Source organism: Pseudopodoces humilis, chromosome 14 (genome assembly GCF_049639895.1).
Source record: "Pseudopodoces humilis isolate 2021_Gansu_Grassland_sample_001 chromosome 14, ASM4963989v1, whole genome shotgun sequence".
NCBI classification, from domain to species: Eukaryota; Metazoa; Chordata; class Aves; order Passeriformes; family Paridae; genus Pseudopodoces; species Pseudopodoces humilis.
The window spans coordinates 14,626,429-14,652,826 of NC_142213.1; the positions used below are offsets into that span (position 1 = coordinate 14,626,429).

The following is a 26,398-nucleotide window of genomic DNA, read 5'->3' on the forward strand; positions in this document are numbered from 1 at the left end:
GCAAGGACAAAATTCTATCAAAACCCTCACCCCCTTTTTTCACCAAATCTCACAAACCCATAGCTAGAACACCCAGCAGAGGTAAAAGGATATTGGTTTAAAACAGATAAAATGAAATAATTCCTGATACAGTAAGTAGTGAACTTCTGGAACTTGCTGCCAAGGGAATTAGTGGAGGCAGACAGCATCAGCAGGCTCAGAAAGAGATTAGACAGATTCATGGAAAACAGTTCAATAAACAGATAGTAATAAACAGGTCAATAAACATCTAAAAAAATGCCATAGCTTTGAGTCATGACAGGCGCTAATTTTCTACATATCTAGAACCTTAGAATTAAGGTGCTTAAACTTGTTGAGAATGATTAAGACATGCTTGGATTGCTATTTGGTTAGGTAAGGGAACAAGGGAGGAAGAGAAAGGGGACTGATGTCTGTCTGAACACAGCAGTGCGTTGTTTTTCTACCTGAAATCCATAAGGAGGGGAATGGCTCTTTCAATGGGGGTCCTTAAAGGAATGGTTCACTAAGAATGTTACTGAGTTTGAATCTCTACAGCTCTGGCAGTCTGTGAGAATGCTAGATTCTCAAAAATCTCTTCAAAGTCCAAAACTGTATCTAAAATGTACCTTTTATCAAGACAAACTAGGACCCTACTAGGCAATGGAAGGCCCTACTGCAGTATTAGTGCTCAGCCATGGGAGACTCTCTCTGTATTCCACCTCCCTGCCCCCAAAAAAATAAAAAGCTGGACACAGTATATGTTGTCTATATTGCTTAATGCATCTTAAAAAGATGTCCACATTAATTACTAAAATGATGTACTTGCCAACAAAATAATGCACAAAATGCACAATATTTCCCAACTCCCTTCCACGTGCAGTCCATTAATTAATGTCTTTACAAAATGAACTTTGTAAGTAACAATTTAGTTTTGATTCCTGTCAAATATGATTTGGAAAGCAGTGCTCATGGCAAAGCAATGGAAATGCCAGCTGCCCTTTGGTAAAGTATATGTTATAGTTTGGAGTATGGAACACTTTTTCCTGCACAAGGTAAGGGAATACTGGCTAAAAGTTAGGCTACCTCTACAGAAAAGGTATTGGGATCTTGAGTGGATTTCGTTCTCTTTAAATGTGGGTGTCTAATTCAGATAGATGAGATACTGGAACAGCTACAAATGGGTGAGATAGTTTGTGTCTTAAAAAAAGACTATTATAAAAACAGAAAGTGCAAGTCATATCATGTGCCAGACCATATTGTAGTCTGGCAGAGAAATGGCTCCAGCCAATACTGGCACTATTTGTTTACAAGTTTCATTTTTGTCATCTGTTGTTCTCTACCTGTGGAATGACTTTGCATCTGCTTGAGATTTCAAGAGTATTGAACAAATTTGTCTGTTTCCTGATTGAAATTTCACTTTGATTCCTTCTTGAGCTACTGAAACTTATAACAATTAATGCTTTATAACATACCAATGACCATTGATGCTCTGCCTTATAGAAATTTGAAAGATGAGATATTATAAAAAATAAACCCTGCAAACCTTCTGGTTAGTGACATCTCCCACAAGCAGAGCTGATGCTTGCCAGTCTTAATTTAGGAAAATATTTCCACTTGGACTTATATTTAGGCAAGTTCATAACTTTGAAGCAAAGGTTTGGAGTGGAAATCAAATATACAGTGAGGATAGGACAACAATATTCATGAGGCCATTGTGTGCATTCTGCTTGGTTATTCTAAAAAGTTTTCATTGAAAAAGTTTATTAAACTATATTCCCTCCTGTACAGGAGATCTTTCAAATGATACCTCTGGATCTAAGAAAGAGCCCCTTAGGTATCCCAAAGGTATGGTCCTCAGGAGGGAAAATATTATTCAGGATATATAGCAGCACTCAACTGATTGCCATGGAAGATCATATAAGTAGAAGGCCTGATAATGTTGAAAGGTGACAAATAGGAATTATGGGAACTTTTTTGAGGAAAAATCTCTACTTATTTTTGTTAGTGAGCATTGTAGTTGCTTCATGAAATTAATAATTAACAAGGAAAAATGCAGAAATTTTATTTATAAACATTTTTGCTGATTAAAATGAGCCAGAGTAGAGTTTCACACGTGTGTGTGGATTCATGCGTTGCCCAGCACATTGTCTGTACTGAGAAGATGATTCTGTGTGACTCTTCCTGTGTGCACATTGTACCTGCTCCCTTACCAACAACACAGACACATCAGTCTGAACCCAATATTTCCTTGCTGCACACAGCAAATCATAGAACAAAAATTTTTCAATACTGGTTTTAGTCTCAGTAAAAAAAAAAGAAAAAAAGAAAGAAAGAAAAGAAAATAATTACCATTAGGAATAATTCCAGTGCATTGTTGTTTAGTTACTGTCTTTTCTCTGTATCACTGCATCCTCTCATCAACTCCATTCTATTGTTGATGTATCCCAAAGTGCTTTCGGTTGATGGTGGCAGTGCCACTGGTGGAAGAGCATTCCACTGTCAGTGAAATAATGCATGAAGAACTGGAAGCTCCTGGGGATATTTTTTCTATTTGAATTTTTATGTTTATTTTCATTCATGAAACCTGATATAGCCAATCAGTAATGTGTAAGGTAGGACTCCCTGTTCTCCCTGTATTCCAACTTCATGCTCCATTGCTACTCAGTATTACTACAGAGATATTTTTGAGCAGGGAAAAGAAGGGTGAAACTCTCACCAGTCTGTTAGAGAAACTCTAGAACAGTGTGTTGCTATAGTTAAATGGTGTGTGGCTTACAATAAAATTACACGTGGAAGAATTTTTTTTCTTTAAAATGTTTTGTAAGTATTTTTACAGGCCAATGTTGTTTGGTTTAAATTCTGATTGTTTTTATTTATTGAAAGTAGTTTTTCGAGAAAAAAATGTTTAACTGTAGATGCCCACTTTGATTTTTGTATTCTGTGTTAATGACTGCAAGATATGGGTAAATTAAATATTTTCCTGTGTATGTGGTCATCATTTGCAACAATGAGCTTCAGATCTCTGTGGATTGAAGTTCCACCCTGAGATCTATATATGGATATAAAACCTTGTCACTGATTCAGTGTGAGTTTGGACCAAAATTCATGAGGTTTATGGCAAAGACTATTGCCAAGTCAGTTTTGGATTGGGTCCATAAAGTATATTTTTAAAATTTGTATCTCCCACTGTTTTAAGTCCTGCATATCATGGACCTTAGATGCTTTGTGATTTTTTATTACGTACTTTTGCCATCTGTTGCGTGTTTGGTGGAACTTCCACCACAGACCGTCCCCCCGGAAAATTCTGGTAGCTTCCCATGAAAAATTTAACACATCTTATTAAAAATCTTGTTTCAGTGGAACAAATTGCAGTTTGAAATACCTGATTTTCTTAACCCTGTCAAGAGACCCCAGGATGCAGCAGTAAGTACTGATCCCACAGCCAGGTTACCACTGTCAGCTGCTGTAGCTGTCTGTGTGGTGGTTCCTGCCTCCCAGCACACGAGGAGCAGTGTGTTAGTTCAGCCCTAATGAAACCAGTGAAATTTGGCTTACACTGGAAGTTGTGCTAAGTTTACACCACATTTGCCAAGAGCATGTACACTAAAAATTACTGTGAATCAGTTAACTTGTGCTAACGTGTTACTCTGTGATAAGTTGTGGTAAACCAATTTTCTGATCTTCTGAATCCGTGAAAGCTATGCTGAAGGTAACTTGGCTTTGGATGGTTATATTTGAGCTGAGGGAGCTCAGTTTCTTGCTGTTTGTTATTAGCTATAAGAGCCAGGATGAGATCAGAGTTCCATTGTGATAGTAGTACTGCAGCCAGAGGCTTGGGGTGTTATTTCAGTAAATTTATCAGTCTAATTCAACAAATTGAACTAAAATTAAACACAAACAAACAAACAAAACGACCTCTAACCAAATTTAAAAAACCCAAACAAATGAGTAAAAATCACAAAAGTGATTTGTGCTGGTAGGAAAGTTATGTTGAGATAATTTTTAGAGAAGAAAATGGGGAATGAACACAGTTGTACAGGACAAAGTATCCAGTGGAAAAAGCTCATCCAGCTCTCCCTCAATGCATTTTGTTTCAAGAGAAGTTGCCTGTTGCATAGGGATTTCATGATACCAGCACATTCCCACTTAGTTTCAGGTATTTGAAAACAATCACATTGAAATAGATTTTCCTCATTTTTCTCCCTCTCTCTGTAACTGTTATATTTGTTACAAGTTCTGCAAGAAAACTGAAAGTAATTTGTTCTTTGACACTTGTGAGAATTATTTAAAATTGTTGAAGGAAAACTGGTACTGTAAAAGGAAACAGAAAAACTTGGGTAGTTTAGGAGATATGTGACTTTTTTTCCTTTGCCTTTTTCATACTTGATTAAGAAATGTACTTGTTTAAGAAACAAAGTTGTGTAATAAACATATTAGTAATGTTGGAAGTAAGACATATTTTCTTAAAACATTGGTGGAATTATTCAAGATGAGTTGACTCTTGTGTAAATATGCCCTTAAGGTCAGGAGGACCTTTGGTTCCGCTGCTGTACAAATGCCATTTGCATAAGTTCAAATTGTCCAGGTCCAGTTTTCAAACATAACCAACTTTTTGGCAGCATTTCAGAATTTATAGTTACATTGCATTGGTACTGATATTTGGACTTTCTATTTTTCACACTTCTGTTTCTATTTAGTAGCTTTTTTCATATTTTCTGTGGAAGATACAATTGAACATGATTAAATCTTCCTTCTGTATTTTATGGGATAGTAGAGAGTCACTTTCAGCCTCTTGATCAGAAGACAGGAGAAGCTGACTTCATCAACGTAGGGCATTTAGAAATGGATTACCTTAAAACATTTTTTTAGTAAAAAACCTCCTGTATCCATAAGAAACTGTGGAAAAGTGTTCTTCATCCAAGTTTGGCTTTCAAGTGGAGCCCACTTTTGCTCTTTTTGATTTAGTACTGGGAAAAAAAAAAATCTAAAATTATTTTTGAGGCTACTGAAAGGCTTTTACCTGAAGAGCAGCAGGAGATGCTTTTCTCCCAGCTGGACATTGTGCTGAACAGTCAGTGGTGTTTCAGCCTGGGAATGAGGATGATTCTCCTCCTTGACCAGAATGGGGCCAAGGATCTGCAGAGTGTCCTGTGGTGTCCCATGCTGTTTTCTGCCTCAGCACAAGGCACTGATCAACATCCCCACAATGGTGATTCACTTTGAGTTACTCGTTTAGTAAAGCTTCAACTACTTCATAAATTAAGGCAGACATTATCATTTTTGAGAAATCTAACAATAACAGCCTCCCAAATTCCAGAGAATAATAGCAATGACCAACTGTGCAGGTCAGAGGGGCTGTGAGTGTGTATTCGTGAGGACTTCGGCTCTCCTTTGAGAATTTCAGACAGAAGCTTCTATTAAAGTGCAAAGTATTGTTATTATCTTTGTCCTTTATACATATTTAAATAGTACATGATAATCATCTCTGTGAACTCTTAACTATTCATAAAGGTGGCTGTCAGTTAGAGGCCTGAACCAGTACTCCAGATCCAAATACTTAAAATGATAGATCATGTTGTAACCTTCTGCGAATTATTCATAACCTTTGTGTAGGAGGAGTTTCCTTTTAGGAGACAGGCTTTGCAGATGATTAGTTAGTGGGGAATTAATTGTTCTATTGGGGTAATGATATCCAAGAATGGTGGAGAAATTTTTCCAGCTTAAAGTAATTTTTGGAGATTTACCCACAGGAGGAGCAAGAGGCAGGGGAAGATGAAGGTAAAGGGTTCAACCACCATCCATTCTTCCACTAACATTTTCTGTTTCATGGCACAGGGAGCCCCTACAAAGTAGCTCCAGGTTACAGCTTCAGGTACCTGTGTGCCCCTCACTGCCCCCAAAGAAAGGTTAAAGAAGTATATGAAATTAAAATTGTATAGAGACAGGTTTGCTCTGAACCATGAAATTTTGAGAATCTCATACATGTATTTTGCAACTCAGTATTCAGAACAACTACCTAATTAGCACAAAAATTTAGCTTGTAGTCTTCAGGTGGAGTGTAATGGAATGTACATTTTAAACCACAAAATTTCCAGTCCCTATGGCCTTCCCAAATATCTTCTTTTTGGGCTCTTGGATATTCTTTGGCCACTTCTCTTTGACTCGAACCTGAATTTACTGAACATAGAAAAAACAAAACCAAACACACCTTTCTGACTAAAAATTAAATCAGAAACCTCATACACTGACAACCCGTGCAAGAAGTGTCTACCTTGGCCTGCTGCTGGTCAGCTGTGAGCTCAAAGCCATGTGTTCCTCTTGGCCCAGCATCAGAAGAGGCCATCCCAAATACCAACAGTCCCAGGAGAACAGAACAGAGACCAGACAGGTGGGAAGCACCTTTCCTTCCACAGGAGCATCATCCAGGACTGTGGGGTCTTTGCACATTTTCCCAAGTGTTTTCCAAAGTTAGAGCTTTTCCTGTAAAACAGGAGAAGGCCTTGGAAAGAGCAGCCTGTGCATCCCTGCTCTGACAGGCTGGTGTCCTTCCTGGAGAATTCCACTCATCCTGATTGAGGGAGATAATGTACTCCTTCCTCTAGTTTATTTTACCCTCTTGGTATGCAGAGTATTCTTTGTTAATCTTTCTTATTTATTTGAATGTTAATTGGTCCTTGATAATTTGGTTTTCTGTGCTAGAAACCAAGGTCAACAATGAGTCCTTCCACATTAGCTCTTAGTGTGATTGCAAGGTAGTGCAATGCATCTTGGAAAAAAGTAGAAGGAAGCCTTCCCCCTGTTTTTAATGTAACCTTTGTGTTAGGTAGGTTAGGGAGGTTGAAAGAGAGAGAGAAAATGTATGTTCAGCGCAGACTGAAGGGGTCCTATTGATTGAAAGGGACTGTTAAATTAAAAGACAGTTGTTTTGAAAGCAAAATATCACTTGACCCTGAAGAGACAGGCAATTGCAGCCCTGGGGTTAGGTATAACAACAGCGCTGGTTTTGCTGTGGGAATGCAAACAGCAGGCCTGGAAAACAGATTTAGGTTTTTTTCTTCAGCTTTGTTGTTTGTATGTGCAACTTTCAAACTGCTGTTTTTCTTGCTCTAAGAGCAGTCTCTTCTGAGAACACCCTTCTTTTGGGCTGGAATGGCCATTTTATGAGATAAAAGTAAGAATTTTTGTCTAAACCAGATTCTGTTCCATGGGGCAAAACAAACAGAGCTATCATAACACTTTAAATAGTAATCAAATATGTTTTTCTGTTTGCATTCAAAAAGGTGGAAAGGTAAGTTGACAAGATGAAAGAAGGAACCAGATTTGTGTATCCCCCCCTCTCCCTTCCCCAGTAACAGGTATAGAGTTTTAGAGAAGACTTCAAGGCAAAAAGAAAAAAGCATAGAATATACTGTTATGGTGTTATTTTTGTCTTTCATTTTTATGACAACTTATTTGTACTTAAAGGAATCTTTCCAAAGAGTTAAGAAGCATCATTAAATAAAGACTGTGAAATGTGCAATATGGCTTATTTATTTAAATGTTAATTGGTCCAACGAACACTTCTAATTAGCTCTATATTTGCTTAGCAAAAAGTTTTACAAATTCCAATTGTGAAAAGCAGCTATTTTGAGCTGGTAAGCATGTTGCAGAATCAGCTATGATTTTTCTATAGTTCTCAGCCCTTGAAGGCACAATTTAATTTTTCATGTATGCATACTAGCAACGGTAAACACTTGCGAGTGTAAAGAACCTTCTTTAATTAGCTGCACAACAATTAAAGGATTCACAAACTAAATTGAACCCTGTCTCTGTGCTTACTAGCTGAATTCTACCACCTGTCACAACAGCACTTTGTTCAATCTGTTATGCAAAATCATTATAGCAATATAGCTGAGGAAAAAAAAAGAGAAAACAGCAATTATTTCTTACTTTTCTCTTGAATGGGTTATTTTGGGTTATACTGATGTCAGGTTCATTGAAGCTAACCTTTTGAAATCTGTAACAGCATAATACTTATATGGCAGGCTTAGAATAGCTAGGAGAATATTTTGTTTTACCCTTTAAAGAGCAAGTGAGGCACATCCTGAAAGTACTGTACTTTCTCTGATCATTTGGAGGGAAAAAAAGCCTCACCAAAACTGTGCTAACTCCTGCAGCAGCCTGTTATTGCTCTTTGTCAGACAAAAAAATTGACCAACATCTAATTGTACAAAATACTCTTTTGTTATTAAAGCTTGTAAGCCAGTAAGAAAACTAGTTTTAAAACCCACAGGTTTCCTAAAGTGGAAAGAGCTGCACTTTTAGCTTACCTGTCGTGGCTTCTGACATTTGTGATTATTCTTCAGGCCCTGAAAATAAAGTGGCACATAAATACAATCTATAAAATACTGGACTTACTTATGTGCTGACTTTATTTTTCCTTCCAGCAGAAGTGCTTATAAACGAAGAAGTTTGCATATTTACAGAAGACCCTCAGCTCTCATTTTGATTGCACCCCAGTTCTGAAGGGAGCCCAAAGGACCAGGTGCAGCAGGACACCAGGGGCCCTGATTTGCACCCCCATTCACAGCTCCTGTACTCCATGAACAGGCTCTGACAGCTCCTGGAGACCTTGGGGTGTACAAAGCTTGGGGCACATTTCACCCCTTTGCCTCCTGGAGAGGCAGACACCTGGTTACCCCCTGTCCACTCATCTTCCTACTGATTTTGTGCTGAGCAGAATTGGAGGGCACAGGAGGAAGATGGAAACTTGTGAAAGGCCAGCTGGGAGAGGAGGTGGGCATGGGGCAGGAAGGGTGAAGGCCCATAGCAGTGCCTTGGGTCCCCTGCGCTGCTGATCCTTGCCTCAGCTCTTTGCAGGGACAGTGAGCATCCCTCCTGCTCGGGCTCCTGGGGAAACCAGCAGCGCCTTTTCGCTGTGTAAGGGCTGTGAGCTTGCAGTTAGCGAGGAAGACCTGTTTAGGTTTCTCTTTATTCCACTGTGACAGCTGACAGGAATGTGCACCTCGCTGCCAGCTCTCCTGCGGGAGAGGCACAGGTACGGTCTGTGCGCGCTCAGCAGAGCTGAGGAGCTGAAAGCGAAGCTGCCTGCTGACAGCTTCCTGAAATCATATCAATAACATATTGTTAGCTCTTGTGATTGAAGCTAAAAGAGTCTGCTGTTGGATAAAGGATACATGATACGGGCATTTCATAAGCTAGGGATAGAAATGAATAACTCTGCTCATTCACAGTGCTTACATTTTTTACAGTATAATTTTTATACCATTGTCATTTTACAATAATTTTGGAAAACCCAGAAGAAGAACAAAGAAGTTGTTTAATAACACTGTGAGTTTATTTTTTTTTCTAAGAAAGTCATTAGGAAAATTAAATTGAACAACAAAAAATTGGGAAAAGACTTCTTTTTTTGCTACTTAAAAAAAACCCAAAAACAACAGAAAAGAAATCTGCAAGGAAGCCAGTTACTTTGATTAAACATGACTTAAATTCTTAGATAATTTTGCACTGAAGTATGAGAAGCCACAATTTGCTCTATACATCTACTTCCTTCTTTCTCACATCAAATAAGAATAGTTAGTCTATTCTGAAGTATAAAACTAAGGAGATGAAAATCCTTTTAATTAGAAAGAGGTATAATGATCTCCATATTCCTAAATGTAGGTGCAAGGAGCTGGAATTCAGAAAAATGAGATTTTGCTTGGGCAACAGAAGCAATACCATTGCTCGAGTAGGGATTTTGTGTGGGAACTCCTGAATGCTCTCAGCTCTGGAGCATTTGGGATTCAGTCCTGTAGGAAGAGAATCTCTCTGGTGGTCCTGTTGCAAGCAGTGGGAGCCTACTCACTGCCTCCCATGGCCAGGTCCTTGTGCCTGAGCCACCAAGCCTTTCCCCCTCCTGTTGTCTGGTTTTGTGTTTTGCTGGAGTTACCTGGATTCACACTGGTTTGCAGCAGAGAAAATTAACATTGAGTGAAGCTTTACACGAGCTGGAGAAAGTGAACATAAGCTTCTCATTTGCACAGACTTCTCAAGAGGCTTGAAATAGTTTCTCTGAGAGTTTATGGCATTTATTTGTGTGTTGTGTTGAAATCTTGCAGTAAAGCACTCCCTGTTAGTCCCTGGACCTTCTGATAACAACAGTAGCTGCTGTCAGCTTGCCGTGGGACTGAAGGCTCCTGGGATCCTGTCAGTCACTCGAAGGAGTTTGGTCAGAGCTGTACATGGCCAGAGCTGGCTGCTAAGGATATATTACAGTCAGTAGAGTCCATCTCCCACCTGACTTTGCAACCGTAATTGAACTTGCCAGGGTCTGTCATCCTGTGATTGCATTTATCAGACTTTCTTTGTCAGCTTTGTTACCACTGGCCTATCACCATGAGAGGCTGTCTTTTCAGCCAAGGGCCTGGAATGTTGCAATTAACATCAAAATTATTTAAAGGATTTTTATCCTGCAGCTAGCTTTGAAATGTTACTGTATTTTTACAGTATTCCTTCTCCCCCCATTCATCTATCTGCCATGTGCCCTACCCCAAAGTGCCCTTTCAAAGCTACTGTGCCCAGATAAAACAGGGCTGCCCAAACAGCAGGTGGTGCCCAGCTTGTTGGATCCTGAAGGCCATTGCACCTAAACGCGTGTCCTATTTCAGTATACTCAGTGCTCCCATCTCTGCTTCCCTCGAGAGATGAACGAGGTGATTCCTGTGCCTGATCCTCCAGGGCAAAGGGAGGAGATTCTCTGTTCCCTTCTGGGGCTGAACCTCGCTGCAGCCAAGAGCACTGCCACCAAGATGGGACATTTTTTTTGTGGTCACTTGTGTGACATCTTTGTTACTCTCTTGGTTTAACTGCAAAACTGTTAAAACAGTAAAAACAGTAAAACAACTGTTTGGTACCATCATTCAGAGGAAGAGGCAGAATAATCTCACTGCAACAGGTAGAGAGGATTCTAAAAGCAGCTGGGAAAATACAGGGAAAGACCCCAAGTAAGTTACTTTTTAGTATAGATGTTCCTGTTTGGGGTCATCTTCCTCCCTATGAAAGAGCAGTGTGATGTACTTGTTTTTGCTTCTCTAAAAGAGCATAGGATAAAGAGCTTGTTTCCTGGAGATGTCCTGATCCCAGGGTGTCTGAGCAGTGCAGTGACTGCTAACCACACCCTGGTAACCTGAGCCACTTAGACCAGTGGAAAAGCAGCTTAGGAGGTACAAGTTGGCCTTAGAGCTCCCAGCTCTGCTCTTGTGCTCATGACAGTGATCAATTAATAAAGTTAAATGACAGAAGCAGTGATATATCAGTAAGAATATGGGCAGAACAGAACACCAATGGATTAAAGGGGATTTGTGTTTTCTTCTGTTTCATTTTACTTGGTGATAAGTAATTTTAAGTACATTTTTTTATGACCCAGTCTGTGTGGTGTTTCCTCATCTATCTTTTCCACTTAATTCTTTAACAAGTTTTCTTTCTGTTTTTTGGGAGACCACAAACACAAAGGGTGTTCTGAGAAATGTTTGCTCTATTTTTCCAGAATCAACCTGCTTTCAGTGTCCCTGCCTATTTCAACTGCATTTTTTACTCCATCTCATTCCACTGAAATTAAGGCTTTCTCAGCTTTATCCTTTTTATTTTTTTTTTCCTGGAAATTAGTATTAAAATAATATGATCAGTAATGACTCATTGTAGCCACTTGTATCTAAGAATCACTATGACCATCTAAATTATGTGTGGTGCTTTTTGTCACCAAGCCCATGTGTTATAGGGAGAAAAAAAATAAATCATTTGGATTGAGGGAAGAAAAAAGATAGAATTTGGAGATAGAAGACATTAACAGTAAAGAATCTCTGTTATTAAAAAATAACCCCAAACTCTCTCTAGTAATTTAACAAAAAGAAAGTTTTATGCTGACAGGTTATCCATGAGTTAAAAAACCCAGTCTTTTCAGCAGTCAATTATGTTTGATAAAGGAAAGCTATCTGCCATACTGGACCAAGCAATGGGAATCAGAATTCTGGATGCTGTCCCTGGCTTCTTTACAGAGGATGAGGCATCTATTTAAGTCAAGATACAGGGCAATCCTTTCCCTAAATGAGATGTGGAAATGATCAGTTAGGGATACTTATTTCTACAGTGCTGAAATTCTGAAAACTTGGTCCCTTTGTGCTCTTCGGGAGCACTGAAACTGGGGAAGTTACTTCTGAATTTCTACCTGTTCCCATTTCCATTGTATTAAGATGTTGGATATGTCTGTACCCAGCAATGAAACATTTAGTAAAGGTGTCCCTCTCCTCTCTGATTGAATTGATCACAGTGTGCTTTGGGGTTCCATGTGCTGGAGGCCTTTGGGGAATACTGGGGCAGGAAATGGTGGGAGTAACTGCTGGGGAAGTTTCAGCAGCTGCTGGGGGAAAGGAGGAGTTCTTTCCACATTTGTAGTGTGGCCCTTTATGCTTTTCATGGGGGTGACTTTTTTTAATACTTTTTTTCTTAAATATACTGACCTTAAATCAGTAATTTATCTTTACATTCTCTCTATATTCCTCTCTTTTGTTCCCCACTCAGTATTTTTGGAAATAAAATAAATGCTGTTGTATTATATATGTACTTTAGGAGTACATATTGTCACATATGTTCTCTCTCATGTGCAACAGGTTACACAAGGTTTAATGTATTAATCTTTCTTTTTCTTTAAAACATTTTCATAGGCACGTAGTTTCTGTCTTGATGTCATCACAGGTAGCCCATATGCTTAGTGATGCATTGTTTTGTCTACAATCTAACTCAATAGCATGCAATTTGGAGCATCCTTAATTATCCTACAAACCATTTTGTGATAATGAAACCAAATATGGTGTAGACTTGGCTGGCATCTCTGTGATATTACTTGGCATACCAAATATTTCTGTTTCAAATATAAATTGGTTACTGCTTCTTCAAAATATGCATTCTATTAATTAAATCTATACTTGAGACATCTTCCCCCCACCCCCCAAGCTGTTATAAGTATTCTCTCTCTCCTTGTTCTGTATGCAGATAGGGTTGGGTATGGGCTCTCTAATTTGACAGAAAACAGGCTAACCTTGTGGTCTTTCAGTCCTACAACTACAGTTGAGTGTGCAGTGTCTTTCCATATAACTAGGTCTTTTGTTCCACTAGAGAAAATGACTTAATTTGTTAGAGAGCTCTTTTTTTTTTTAAAAAAAAAAAGGTTTAACTGTAACAGTCTTTACCTAATAGACCTGGGATTGCAGGGAGGTGATTAATGTGAATTAAAGGATCTCTGTGACACAGGACTAAAAGACAGAATTACGGTGCTGATGCTGTTGTTGTTGGCAATCCCACTCATGCAATTTAATTCCTTCCTAAACCAGATTTCCAGCATTTTGCATAAAGTTAAAGGAAAAGTCTAATTGGACCACAAACTTCTTTTCTAAACTCTCCCTATGCATGGATGTTCTGTTTATGCGTTTTCCCTGGCAATGTGTGTCTTTGTCCCTTGAAATCCATCTATTTATTGCAGTGACACCTACTGCTGAGAGAGCTGATCCGCAACAGGCTCGGATCCTGTTAAACTTGGCCAACAAGCAGTTCGTGACTCAACCAGCAGATGTTTCTGTGGCTCAGGTCAAAGGCAACTTATGGACTCGGGTTTTTTTGCTTTGCTCCTAGCATTAAGTGCCAGGAAAGTCAACACTAGGTACAGACAGTTGACCTGACCAGTAGCAGGAGGAACTGAACCAGGGCCCTGAGGATCTGCAAAGACCAAAGCATTAGTCTGTTGAGCCACTGTGCTGGCTACAGTCCAGCAGTTTCAGACAACTGACTATCTGATTGCATGCCTGGATTTTAGTAATGATTTTACATACTTACTTGATGATTTGTATCCAAGCTTATGCTTCTGGCAGGTGCCCTTGTGAACAAAATCTCGCTGGGCTATCACATATGAATATTTCACAGTCAATCATACTTTGATCTTTGGGACATATGTGCATTTGACATTATATTTAGTTGCACACAAAATCTAAGTCTAAGCCTTTGTGAAATGAAAAAAAAATCATCAACCCAGCATTACAGTTTTGGATTTAAATTGTTTCAAACTGTGCTTTGAGTTTGTGGTCTTAACTCTTCTTTACTGATCTCTTTGTAATTGGTTCAGGGGGCCTGATCCTCCTGTCCTCACCCAGTTGAAATGCTCAGCCTTTTATTTGGAACTTTCCTGTGTGAGGAATGTAGGATTAATAGGGTCAACATTATGTATCTTTTAATATTATATAATAGGTTAGAGCATTGCAGACTTCCAGGCAGTACAGTGCCCTCAGATGAGAGCAGGAGATTCAGAGCCCTTTCCATGCTGTAAAAATGACAAAAAATGAAATAATAAATATGCTTTGCAAAGTCTTCCAGGCATTTTATTATTTTATTTGTACTCTGTGATGGTAAAGTGGTTCATTAAAAGCTTAATTTTAAGGTTTCTTCAATCTGATGTGGATGCCAGTTAGATTAATTAAAGTGAATGATCAGATAGGAGCTACAGGAAATTGATCAAATTGGAGAGGGTTTAATCAGTTGTATACATTCCAAATTACATGAAAATAACAAATTTACTTTAAAAAATGCTGTTTCTAAAGTAACGGAAGCTTTAGTTTAATGAAGCATTCCACAAATAAGGCTCCAATATGAATTTTGGTATCACTCTTATCTTTACTTTTGCCATTGAAAGATCACTAGGAAAAAAAAAGTAAAATGAGAATCGATGTTTGTAAACTAAAAAATAATGATCCCAGATGCAACCAGTGCCTGGAAAAAAAATCCTGATTTTTTTTTTTTTTTTTTAATCTACTGAACTTTCAGTACCAATTATTTATCTTTCTCTTCTTTGGATCTGACTTCTTAAGTATATGCAAGTGAAATAGAATAAATAAGGAGGAAAACAGATTTTGTGAAGTCACATGCAAAGTAGCAATAAATCAAACAGCTTGTCTGCATTCTTCTAATCTTTCTATTCTAATCTGTGAGAGAGATTTATAAATGACCTCTCTTCTCCTCTGTGCTCATCTTCCTAGATTGTGATCACAAACAGTTCACAGTCCTCCACTCCATGGGTGCTACCAAGCAGACTGTTCTGGTGATTTATCTTCCACTGATCAGTTATCAGTCCCAAGGGCTGTGCTAACTAGAAAGTACCCTGCAGATGTAACAGGTATTTCAGAAAGCAGCTCTCTTCCCAGCCCAGAGCAAAGGCACTACAGCCTCAGCAAACCATTTTCTGTCTGCTAATGACTTTTGAAACTTCAAAATCCCTCTGCTAACCCTTCTTTAAGACATAAAAACTGTTGTGGAATGAGTTGGCTCTGTTGTTACTAAAGGAGTACTTTGTTTTGGAATCAATAAGCAGCTTGTTTAAATATCAGCGCTACAAAGCAGCTACAGTTTTGTCAAATGCCTTCCCGGCTGTCCCCTGCGTGGTCCTGGCTGCTGGAGGATGGGTGTTGGTGTGGGGCTACAGTCCCTGGAGCCTGCTGAGCTGTGGGATGGGGCAGCCCTGCTTCCCCCAGAGCTCTGGGCAGTCTGGGCTCCAATCCTGCCTCGCGCTCACTGCAGGTTACACGTGCTCTGCGACGCCTGTGGAACCTCAGCGTGCTCCTGCCACTAGCAGTGATCACCAATTACACAGCTGGCCTTAATAGTGCTTAAATAAAAACAAATAGATAGGACACCTTACCTGTAGGCCAACGCTCTTTTTTTTAAAAGACATCCTGTTATACTCCAGAAACCATGTATTTTCCTGATATAATTATATTATACCCCAAGGAACAGGACACCTACTTAACAAAAACTCCTATGAAGTCGATGCAATTACTCTATTTTACATAAGTAAAATGAGAATAGAATCTGGCCTAATGTTTATTTCATTTTATCAGACTGGATAATGCTGTCCTGGTGGCATTAAATACAGCTGATCTCTCCCCTCCCCTTCCGTGCACACATGTTTTTGTTAAAATCTAACTATTTACATCTATGTCTCTTAGTATTGCCTACAAATCAGTCAAAGAAGAGTAGGTCATTTATCCTGCCCTACTGTTTATATATTAATCATCTGACAAATAAACTGCTCAGTATCCTACCCACCTCAGTAATATTTGTGATGTAATTTGTTTGGATGCCCAAATGTCACCAGCGTTGATTGTAAGAGATGAAAAAAATGTACTTGCTCAGCACACCAAGCTCTGGGCTAAAATGTAAGCATGAAATCTCTGGTTTATTTTTGTAATAATGTTTACAGCTGTTTAATGACCCTGAAAGGGTTCAGTAGTCTGGTGTTCTGTATTTCTTAACAGGAGTGTATTATGCTTATAACAGCCTTAGTTCAACTGTTTCTGCTGCAACAATAAGTACAATATTTAATAAAAATTCAATATATATTCTGATCTCAGCAATACCTGTTTACGAGTTGCTAAGAACTGAAGCAGTCTGTATTGGAGTATTTAGAATTTGCCAGTGGACCACAAGATAATGTAGATATATGTGAATTTCTCTAGCTGGAAAGATAAATACCAGGTCTATATTCTGAAAGCATAAGTAACAGTATGTGTAGCTCTAACTGCTCAGAGGATCAGGGCCAGAGCGAGCTTGTCGTTTAAACACGTGAGCTTGTAAAGCATTACTTTGCTTACTGAACTGTAAATCTTTTAACTAACCTAATCTAAGCTATAATAACAGCACAACAGTGGCTTTAAAATGACTGTTTTCTCTACAGCACTGAAGAGGGGACAGCTTCAGTGTGTGTGTGTGTGTGTGTGTGTGTCCAGCAGGAATGAACAGGTGTAAATAAGAGCTGAATTTGGTCCATCTGTTTACAAAGATGACAGGTGTGTGTCTGCACATATGTGTCTGTATACAGATATGCATGTGCCTCCATATGTTTACATGTGTGCGTAGGCATAGATTTATCTTTAAATTCTGTCATTCTGCTTGCCATATTTATTTTTTTTTTCTCTGTTTCCAGCAAGAGGAAGCTCAGCTTCTCGTATTACATTAATGTAGTTGTGATGACAGGCATTTCTGGTGTCATAATTGGTTTTAAATTCCAGTAATCCATTTCAAATAGTTAAATAAAATCTGTGTGTTCAGTTGAAATGGCTAAAGCCAGAACTTTCGCTATTGATATCACAGGAAATAGTCTTGAGGGCAAAAATGTGAGTGAAATCAAAATAACTATTAGTATCATCAAAGGGACTTGAATCCAGTCTCACTGTACCTTTATGTAGGAGATGAGAGAGAGTATTTTTATAATATCTGTATCCCACAGTAGGTCTCACAAGCCGAGCTGCTCCTGCACACTGGGCACAGGGCATGGCCAGATGGTCTCAGATGGTCGGTGTGGTGCTTCCCAAGGGTGCTCCTGCCCTGCCCAGTGCCCTGTGAGCCCAGCTGGGCTGTGGCCTGTGTATGCAGCAGGGTCAGTTTGGGGGTTTTGGCCACAGCAACTCACTCAGGCAAGAGCTGAGGGTTTATTTAGGTCAGAAAGGGTAGCCCACAACAACTCCTGATCCCAACACGCTCTGTTGCGGTGCCACGTCTTGAGGGACAGTCTTTACACAACATTGGAGATAATTAAAGGTCAGAAATTTACTAAATAAACTTCAACAAACATATTTGGAATTTCTTAACAATCTCAAATTTGATTTGTGGTTCATTTTGTAAACATTTGTTAACTACAGAGAACATTGTGCTTCTGTTCCCAGCGTGAGAGATGGCAAAACATCCTGTGCTTTCCTTATATGAGAGATCAGGATCATGAAAATAATGTGATAGACTATATCCTTAAAAATTGAAAGCTAGATGTTTCCTCTATCATGGAGCATCAAAGTAGCACTTACAAATTGACATTTCCAGATTTTTTATTTTTGAATTCCTTGACACCAAGGTGGGTACTGTGAACTGCAGGAGCTTCACTGGGGAATGAAAGCCCCTTACCCCACCTGGTGTCACCCTGTCTGGCCATAGATCTAGACAGGGATGATGGATAAAGAGGGAGAGAATGAAATTGCTATTTTTTTTGAGAAATTAGGCAAATTAGATTGAGTTATCTAATTCATAGTGGAATGATGGATGAGGATGTGTTTTGTTTCTGTCTTGCATGTGGAAGATGAGATTTTGGTAGGTTTTGCTTTGAAAGAGCTAAGGGATACCAAGAGTGATTTCTGTGAAAGCTGAACAGTAGCAAGGTCCCTGTGTTCAGAGAAGCCGTAACTGGGCATGGCAGGAGGAGAAATTTCACAGGCCAGTACTTTCAGTGCCATGGTTATACTCTACAATGACACCAGGCTGGAGTGAGGAAAAGAGGAGATGATTTAGAGCCAGAGGAAGGAACAGGCCTGCAAGAAGCAGGGACAGATGAGGGGGAAAATGCAGTTTAAGTGAAGAATGCACCTTGAGATTGTGGTAGCTGGATCCCAGAAACTGCATGGCTGGTCAGAGTAGGCGGCATTCAGAGCTGGTTGTTGCTCACTAAGCAGAGGCTTTGCTGACCTTTCTGCATATTTAATCAAAAATGTTTAACATTTCCCATGCCAAAGGAGCCATGTGGAGGGGTTAGGCTCCTCTGACTTGATCCAAAATTATTAGTCTTTAAATGAGAAATTATGGATTTGGTATTCCTCTATTTTATTTTCTTTCACTTATTCTCTCTATAGTCTACATAATATATTTCTGTATGATTTTAGGAGACAGGAAATAGCAAAAAGGAAAAACTGGAAAACTTACCATGTTCCAGCTACAACTGCTGTTGTTACTTTATTAAAGTTATATTTGAAAAAGAGGCACAGAATAACTAAAATCTCAACCACAACTCCCCTCCCCAATCCAAATAACCATGCATTTGAACTGATGCTTAGGGTTAAACATCAGAATTAATAAATTCCACTGGGATCTGTCAGGATTTCCAAACTTCGATAGAGCATAAAATGCTAAAATTAACTGCCCAAACCTTTCTGAGCATGTAAAAGCACCAGGTCCTGTTGAGATCAACTGGAAAAATATGAAATTTTGACTGCATTTTTGAAGCTGTTATAGAATAATGACAATTCACAATGACCTTTCTAAACCTTCTTCAATGTATGTGTGTGTCAGCACATGCTATGCATTTCTGGAATTGTCATGTTCTTGTTTGCCAACATGCCTTGTTTAACCATAGTGGGAAGAAATAACACTCCTGGGTATGTGGAATCCGGACAAAAAGTCGATTCAGATTTTGGGGTTTCTCTCATGTTGTTATTTGGGAGAGTATTTGTTATTTTTTTAAGAAGTACATAGGCAAATATTCAAAATCTCGGTTAACTTCAGGCAATGGCAGACCTAAGGACCATAAGCCTTAAGTTGTTTAATTAATCCTTTTGAACATGAAACTTGGCTTGTTCCAAAAGTTAAGCAAACTTAAATAAAAATAAAAAAAATTTGTTTGTGTGTACCCACATTTTGAATGATTGTGGTCTTGGGTGAACACCTTGCTTGCTTGCTTATGTTCTCCTCTACATTTGGAAATCAGACACTGTGAGCTAAACTTAATTGGAGTTCTTTTATATACTTGATTTCTTTAATATTTTAATAAATAATAACATTGACAGCATGCAAATAATGGGTCCCCAACATGTGACCTGATTCAGGGGACTGTTAAATTTCAAAAAAGATCTGCTATATATATGGGCAAAATTAGGTAGCTCATGTTCTTTTTTTAATATACATGAATATAACTCTTTCCTGTACTTCTGACAAGATCTGCATTGTGTCACAACCTCAGTCATCCTGTCAGGACCAGAGGTCTCCCCTCGAAGACATCCCATGCTTTTTTTTTAGGCCCTGATCCTGCAAATACTTAATCATGTGTGGAACTTTGCTTTCAAGAGTCACCCTTTGAAGTCTACTGGACTGCTCCCACGAGCACAATTACATGCATTTTAAGTATGTGCCAGGTCTGGACCTTGAATTGTCTATCAAGTGGCCACTGTGAAGCTGTGTGAGGAATGGTGTCCACCCAGGGTGTGCCTGGAGCCTTTGTAGAAGACACAGTGAGAAAAATGTTTTTGGCTAAAGCCAAAGAGAGGGTTGACCAAATTAATTTTTTAAGAACCTATAGAATTCAGTAGTTTTGTGAGTGAATGAAGTGTCAAATCACTTCACTGAACAACAAAAATCTTAATTGTGGTCTAATATAACCTTATAGCATCATATAGTTTATGAATTAGTTATGTGAAACTTTATATTTTAAACAGAATTTTATAGATACATTATATCTGTGTAGAGTAGAGAAGTGGCAAGGATGGATTATTGTGGAAAATTATGCAGACCAGAACAGAGCACTTGTGTTTAACAAACAGCTTTGAATTCTAATTTCCTGCAATATACATAGTGTAGCTACAGTTTGTAGTCATTACTGTGTATTAGGAAAGTTATTAGAATTCTTAAACTTGTTGAGGCTTTCCACAACACCTTCCCCAGATTTTAATTGGTTTTATCTAGTTCCATAAGAGAGCTCTTTAAAACAAATCAAAGTGTCTTAAATCACATGTCTTACCCATCGAAGGACAGAGATATTCCTTCTGTAATCTGGCAAGTTTTCCTAGGAACAGAAATCTGAAGGTTCTCAAGGATGAATTAAAAGACTTGGCAGAAGATAATTTATGTGCCTTTTGATGGGCTCAGTTTCAAAATGACAAAATAACAATGTTTTGTAACAGAAGGGTTAAATCTTAATCTCAGAGGTTTACAAAGCTGCTAGTCGCAGTCTCCTTAAAATTTAATATACCTCGTTAATGCTTACTTGCAAACACTGAAGGATTTTTATGATTATAATCATGTGTTACAGCACCTAGTACTGTTTCTAAGCAGCATACTAATCAGCTTAATGAGATATTACTGCACTTTTTGTTGACTAAAGCAAAATCCCTTTTATTGTTCTAAAGCTTGTCCTTTATTTTTTCCCAAAACATTATCTTGTTTTATTGTACACCAGTAAATATCATACCATCCGTTTTTTGCCAAATCATAAAACTATCTTTCTCAATGTAGAATGTGTAATATATTGAATATAGTTAATGGAAGCGAAAGTTACAAATGGATTTCTAATTTGGGGTTTTTTTTGCTGGCTTTTTTTATGAAAATGGGAGAGATGCATAAGATTTCTTTTTCTATAGATTTAGAAATGCAGACAGGTGCAGTTTCACAAGAAGGACGAGGGAGGTGGTAAAAGCCTTTACCCCTTCTGTAGTAATTAGATTTTGAAATTGTCGCATATTTTAAAATAGTAATTAATAGTTCTTGGTACATGTGAAGAATGAGTACATGTATGATCAAAACTGTGTAGCACAGTTGACACTTAATACTCTTTTAATAGTTTTTACATTAATTCCTTTGCATTATTATGAGTAGGTAAAACGTAAAATGCAAATTGTACGCCAGTGATTCAATGCTTGTAACTCTTTCACAGTCTGAATCTAAAATATCTTCTGATTTTCAGAGATGGAGGAAGCTAGTTTGTGCCTTGGTGTTTCTTCAGCTGTGCCAGAAGCTGACGCCCATCTCAACAGCACCATACTCAATGGGCAATATTCAATGAGTCAGAAGCTGCACCAGATCACTTCCCAGCTCAGCCATGCCTTCCCGGAGCTCCAGAACAGGCAGAACCCCGAGGAGAAGGCGTCAGTGCCACTAGAAGACAAAAGTCACATGTCCATAGCAAACCAGCCCATCAGCAGCCAGATGGCCCTGCTGGCAAACCAGCTCAATAGAGAGGTTGATACCAGCTTGAACGGGCGTGTGGATCTGCAGCAGTTCTTAAATGGACAAAACCTAGGGATCATGTCTCAGATGAGCGACATCGAGGATGACGCCAGGAAAAACCGAAAGTACCCCTGTCCCCTCTGTGGGAAACGCTTTCGATTTAACAGCATCCTGTCGCTACACATGCGAACTCACACTGGAGAGAAACCCTTCAAGTGCCCCTACTGTGACCACCGAGCAGCTCAAAAAGGTAACCTGAAGATACACCTGCGTACTCACAAGCTTGGAAACCTTGGCAAAGGTCGTGGGAGGGTGCGAGAAGAAAACAGACTTTTACATGAGCTGGAGGAGAGAGCGATTCTTCGGGACAAGCAGATGAAGAGCAGCCTCTTGCAGCCACGACCCGATGTGAAAGCACAGCAGCACACCCAGCCGATGCCGCTCGCAAACTGTAACTTGTCTGTGCCACCTAACCACAACACACCTGATATTTCAAACCCTGTTCCCTCTCCAAAGCCGGTCAGCGTCCAGGAAGAAGTTGTCGCTCAGACAGCCGGGTTCAGATGCACGTTTTGCAAAGGCAAGTTTAAGAAGCGAGAAGAGCTGGACAGGCACATAAGGATCCTACACAAGCCTTACAAGTGCACTCTGTGTGACTTTGCCGCCTCACAGGAGGAGGAGCTGATCAGCCACGTGGAGAAGGCTCACATAACTGCAGAGTCAGCACAGGGCCAGGGCTCCAATGGGAATGGGGAGCAATCCACCAATGAGTTTCGTTGCGAGGTGTGTGGCCAAGTGTTTAGCCAAGCCTGGTTCCTAAAAGGCCACATGAGAAAGCACAAGGATTCCTTTGAACACTGCTGTCAGATCTGCGGGAGGCGATTCAAAGAGCCTTGGTTTCTTAAAAACCACATGAAAGTTCACCTGAATAAGTTATCTGTAAAGAACAAATCTAATGATCCTGAAGTACCTGTCTCCATCAGCAGCATGTCCCAGGAAGCTCATGCAAATTTGTATTCAAGATACCTGTCATGTTTGCAGAGTGGGTTTCTTCCTCCAGACAAAGCGAGGCTAAGTGAACAAAATCAAATCTACAATAAAGGAGATATGCCCATGAAAGAGAAAGAAGTCTTGGGGAAGCTCCTTTCGCCCATTTCTGGCATTGGCCACAGCATTGCCGAAGGGGATAAACATTCTTTATTGGGCTGTCTCAATCTGGTGCCTCCTCTGAAATCCAGCTGTATAGAAAGGTTACAAGCTGCCGCCAAAGCAGCAGAGATGGATCCAGTAAACAGCTATCAGGCCTGGCAGCTTATGGCAAGGGGAATGGCCATGGAACATGGCTTTTTGTCTAAAGAGCAGCAGATACAGCGCAGCCACGAAGACACTTTGGCAAATGCTGGAGTTATGTTTGATAAGGAGAAGCGGGAGTATGTGTTAGTAGGAGCAGATGGCTCTAAGCAGAAAATGCCTGCTGATTTGGTTCACAGCACTAAAATGGGCAATCAGAGAGACTTGCCAAGCAAACTAGACCCTTTAGAAGGCAGCAGAGATTTTTTGTCACATGGTATGAACCAGGGACTCGATTACAACTTACAAAGTCATGGAAACATAAAAGAAAAGCCAACTGAATGCCCGGACTGCGGAAGGGTTTTTAGAACGTACCACCAAGTGGTCGTTCACTCCAGGGTCCACAAAAGAGACAGGAAAGGAGAAGATGAAATAATTCAAGGTAGTCTTGATGAGCGGCGTGGGTCTGGAAGTGATCAAGAGTCTCAGTCTGTCAGCAGGTCAACAACACCTGGGTCCTCTAACATTACTGAAGAAAGCGGAGTAGGTGGGGGTCTCTCGCAGACAGGGAGTGCTCAGGAGGACAGCCCTCATCCTTCCTCACCCTCCTCTTCAGGTATGAAAACTTCTTCTTCCCTCTCTGCACTGAAAGCTACATAGCTGTATTTGAAATCACAGCAGTAAAATAGTTTATGCATTCTCTTGTCAGGTCGTTTCCTCCAGTCCACAGGGATATGGTATTATTTGCCAGAACATCTGTGTTTGGGTTCCCGCAATGCCTTCGAGGTTAATTCTCTGCTCACCCTTTTCCCCTCCAAGGGCAGGTTTCCCAGCCTTTCAGCTGACTCCTTCCCACCGTGCAGGCTCTGAGCAGCCACCAATGGCTATGTCGCTTCCAGGGCCTCTCCCTCCAGGTTTTGGAAGGTGGTTTTGTCCTCCTCTTCTATTCATGGTGTCTCTCTTGCAGATCCTGCCCCGTGCTCCGTGTGAAAGGGTGAGGAAAGATGCCTTCTTTGAGCCATAGCTAATAAACTGCATGTTGGCTCACCTCTCTGATTGCCCTCCTTCTGACAACCATGTCAGTTCCTTAGCTATGTCCTTGTACCTGGCCACCAGACTGATTAAAAAGAGATTCAGGAATACAAATTACTAACCTTTTGACAATCTTCTAACTTATGTGCAGATTTTAACTTGTATGAAGCTTCCTGCTTAGTTTGCATCCATTTGAAAGTACAAGAGAAATAGAAATCGGACTGAAACATTTTAATTGTATTGTGTGTCATGTTAACTTGCTGTGTATAAAATAGCAAGCCAGATAATATTTCATTGGAGATGTCTATAAAATATTGAGCTTCCTGGTACAATTTTTAAAGTTACTAGCCTATGACTGCTGAAATAAAATCTCCAAGTAATAACAGGTAAGATTTCTGGCCTCATGTATATTTCCAAAGTCACTTACTAATGGATAGTAAATTGAAAGTTATATCTTCAGCCCTTTATAAAGCAAGCACCTCACTAATACTGTAATCATTCTGCAAGCCTAACAACAGAGGAAATCATGCCATAACAAATACTCTGTTACTAATGGCAACATTGATTTCTGCAATCAGCCATTAAGTCTAGAAAATGAAAGACAGTTTGAGGTACCTTAAGGCATTACATTGCCCACTGTTAAAGAGCTGCTAGCAGGCTGTTGAGGGTAATCCCTTTTAGCTTTCTTTCCCCCCAGTTTTGATAAATATTTTAGTATTGGAGGCAATTCACAGTTACAGTTATTAAGTGTATGCCAGTTAACTTTTTTTTGTTCTTGTCATGCTCCAGTATACTCTATTTCTGAACCCCAATTAATATAAAAATAGTGTTAGTTTGCTGGCTTATTACAAACCAGTAAAGAAATTGTTAAGACACATAAATCTGCACTCCACATTCCACAGATTCCTATAGTACTTAATGCTGTTGTTTAAATACCCATGAAACAGAGTCTACTCTTAGAGTCACAGCCTCGTTTGCAATTTATTACTGGTGAGACACATTAGAAAATTCTATGTAGGAACAAGGCTAACAGGAGAGAGCTAATTTCATACTATATATAGTTGTTGAGATTCTTTTAAGAGGATTGAAAATATGTCAGGATGAAGAAGATTATTTTTCTAACTTTCACTTTAAAAAATCCTACACATTGCAGGGGGGGGTGGGTGGGGAATAGTTCTCTTTATTATAAAAATTGACACTTCTGTTTTGCAATGCCATAGAGCAATCAGAAAGAAAAGATCCTGAAATTGTTCAAATTCTGTCTGAAGCCTTTCAGGGCTGTCAGGAAAAGTTTTGAAAAACACAGCCCCAGAGTCTTCTGAGTGAGGTTGAACAGATAGAGATTGAAGAGGATTTGAAACAATATATGTGAAAGTTGGTGTGTTTTGAGTGCCCTGAAAACTTTAATTCCAAGTGTTCTGGTTTGTTAAATGTATTGTTGTGGAAAATTTTTCCTGTCCTCAGAGGCAAAAAACCCTGCAGTGTTGTTCTGTCCGTGGCCACTAATTTAAAATTATTTTTAACTTGAAGTGCCATTTATTTAAAACGTTTGTTTTTACACCTGACGCAGTTTTATCAAAGCATGTGAAAACAAAAGCAAAATATATGTGGTAACAGTTGCTGGAAGCATGTTTGTTTTTACTGAAGAAAATAAGACTTTTCATATTGATATCTGATTGTTTCCTTTAGTTACTAGAAAAGGCTCTCAGTGTCATTCATCCTATCAGGGCTAATGTGTAGGTTTTTATAACTTTTTAATCAGATGAAAGGATGAGAGTATTACATTTTAAGAGAAAAAAAATCTAAGTATTGTTTGGTACTTGAAAGTTAAATTTTTTTGCCTGTTGCTGTTGGAACTGTTCATCACTGTGGACTGCATATTTTATCACTACCTGTGAAAGTAGACCTGTAGAATATAAAGAAATCAGATTTTTTTTTTTTTTGCATAGAGTAGAATTAAGTAGTCATTGAATCTTCTATTAAGAAATTACTGCAAAACACAGTTTTACAAATTTCTCAGACTGTGTAACAATGTCTCAAAACTTAATTTGCATCACTTGATTCTTTTTTGTTGAAAACTGGGTCAGTAGGGCCTGAGAAACTATTTTTTCAGATCTTAACCAATGAATTCTTCTTTATAAATTGGTGCTCTTAACATGATAGTAGTTCTGAATTCATCATAAAAACCTTTTTACACAGTGCCTCTTAGAACAGATCTCCAGAAGAAGGCTTACAATGAGTGGCAGAGAAGTCTTTGTTATCTGATGTAATTCTTTGCAAAGGAGGATTGGGAATGGAGTGC

The 26,398-nt window shown here is 39.2% G+C and overlaps 1 protein-coding gene across 14 annotated transcripts in view; it reads left to right on the forward strand.

Moving 5' to 3' along the window:
• The window catches only part of ZNF536 (zinc finger protein 536), a 340,118-nt gene that overhangs the window by 135,969 nt on the left and 177,751 nt on the right, over positions 1-26,398 (forward strand). For all 14 annotated transcript variants that reach the window (XM_088062366.1, XM_088062365.1, XM_088062361.1 and 11 more), the window contains one exon: positions 21,512-23,680. In XM_088062366.1, coding sequence (XP_087918492.1) covers positions 21,514-23,680 — 2,167 coding nt within the window. In that variant the 5' untranslated portion in view covers positions 21,512-21,513. The remainder of the gene's footprint in view (positions 1-21,511; positions 23,681-26,398) is intronic.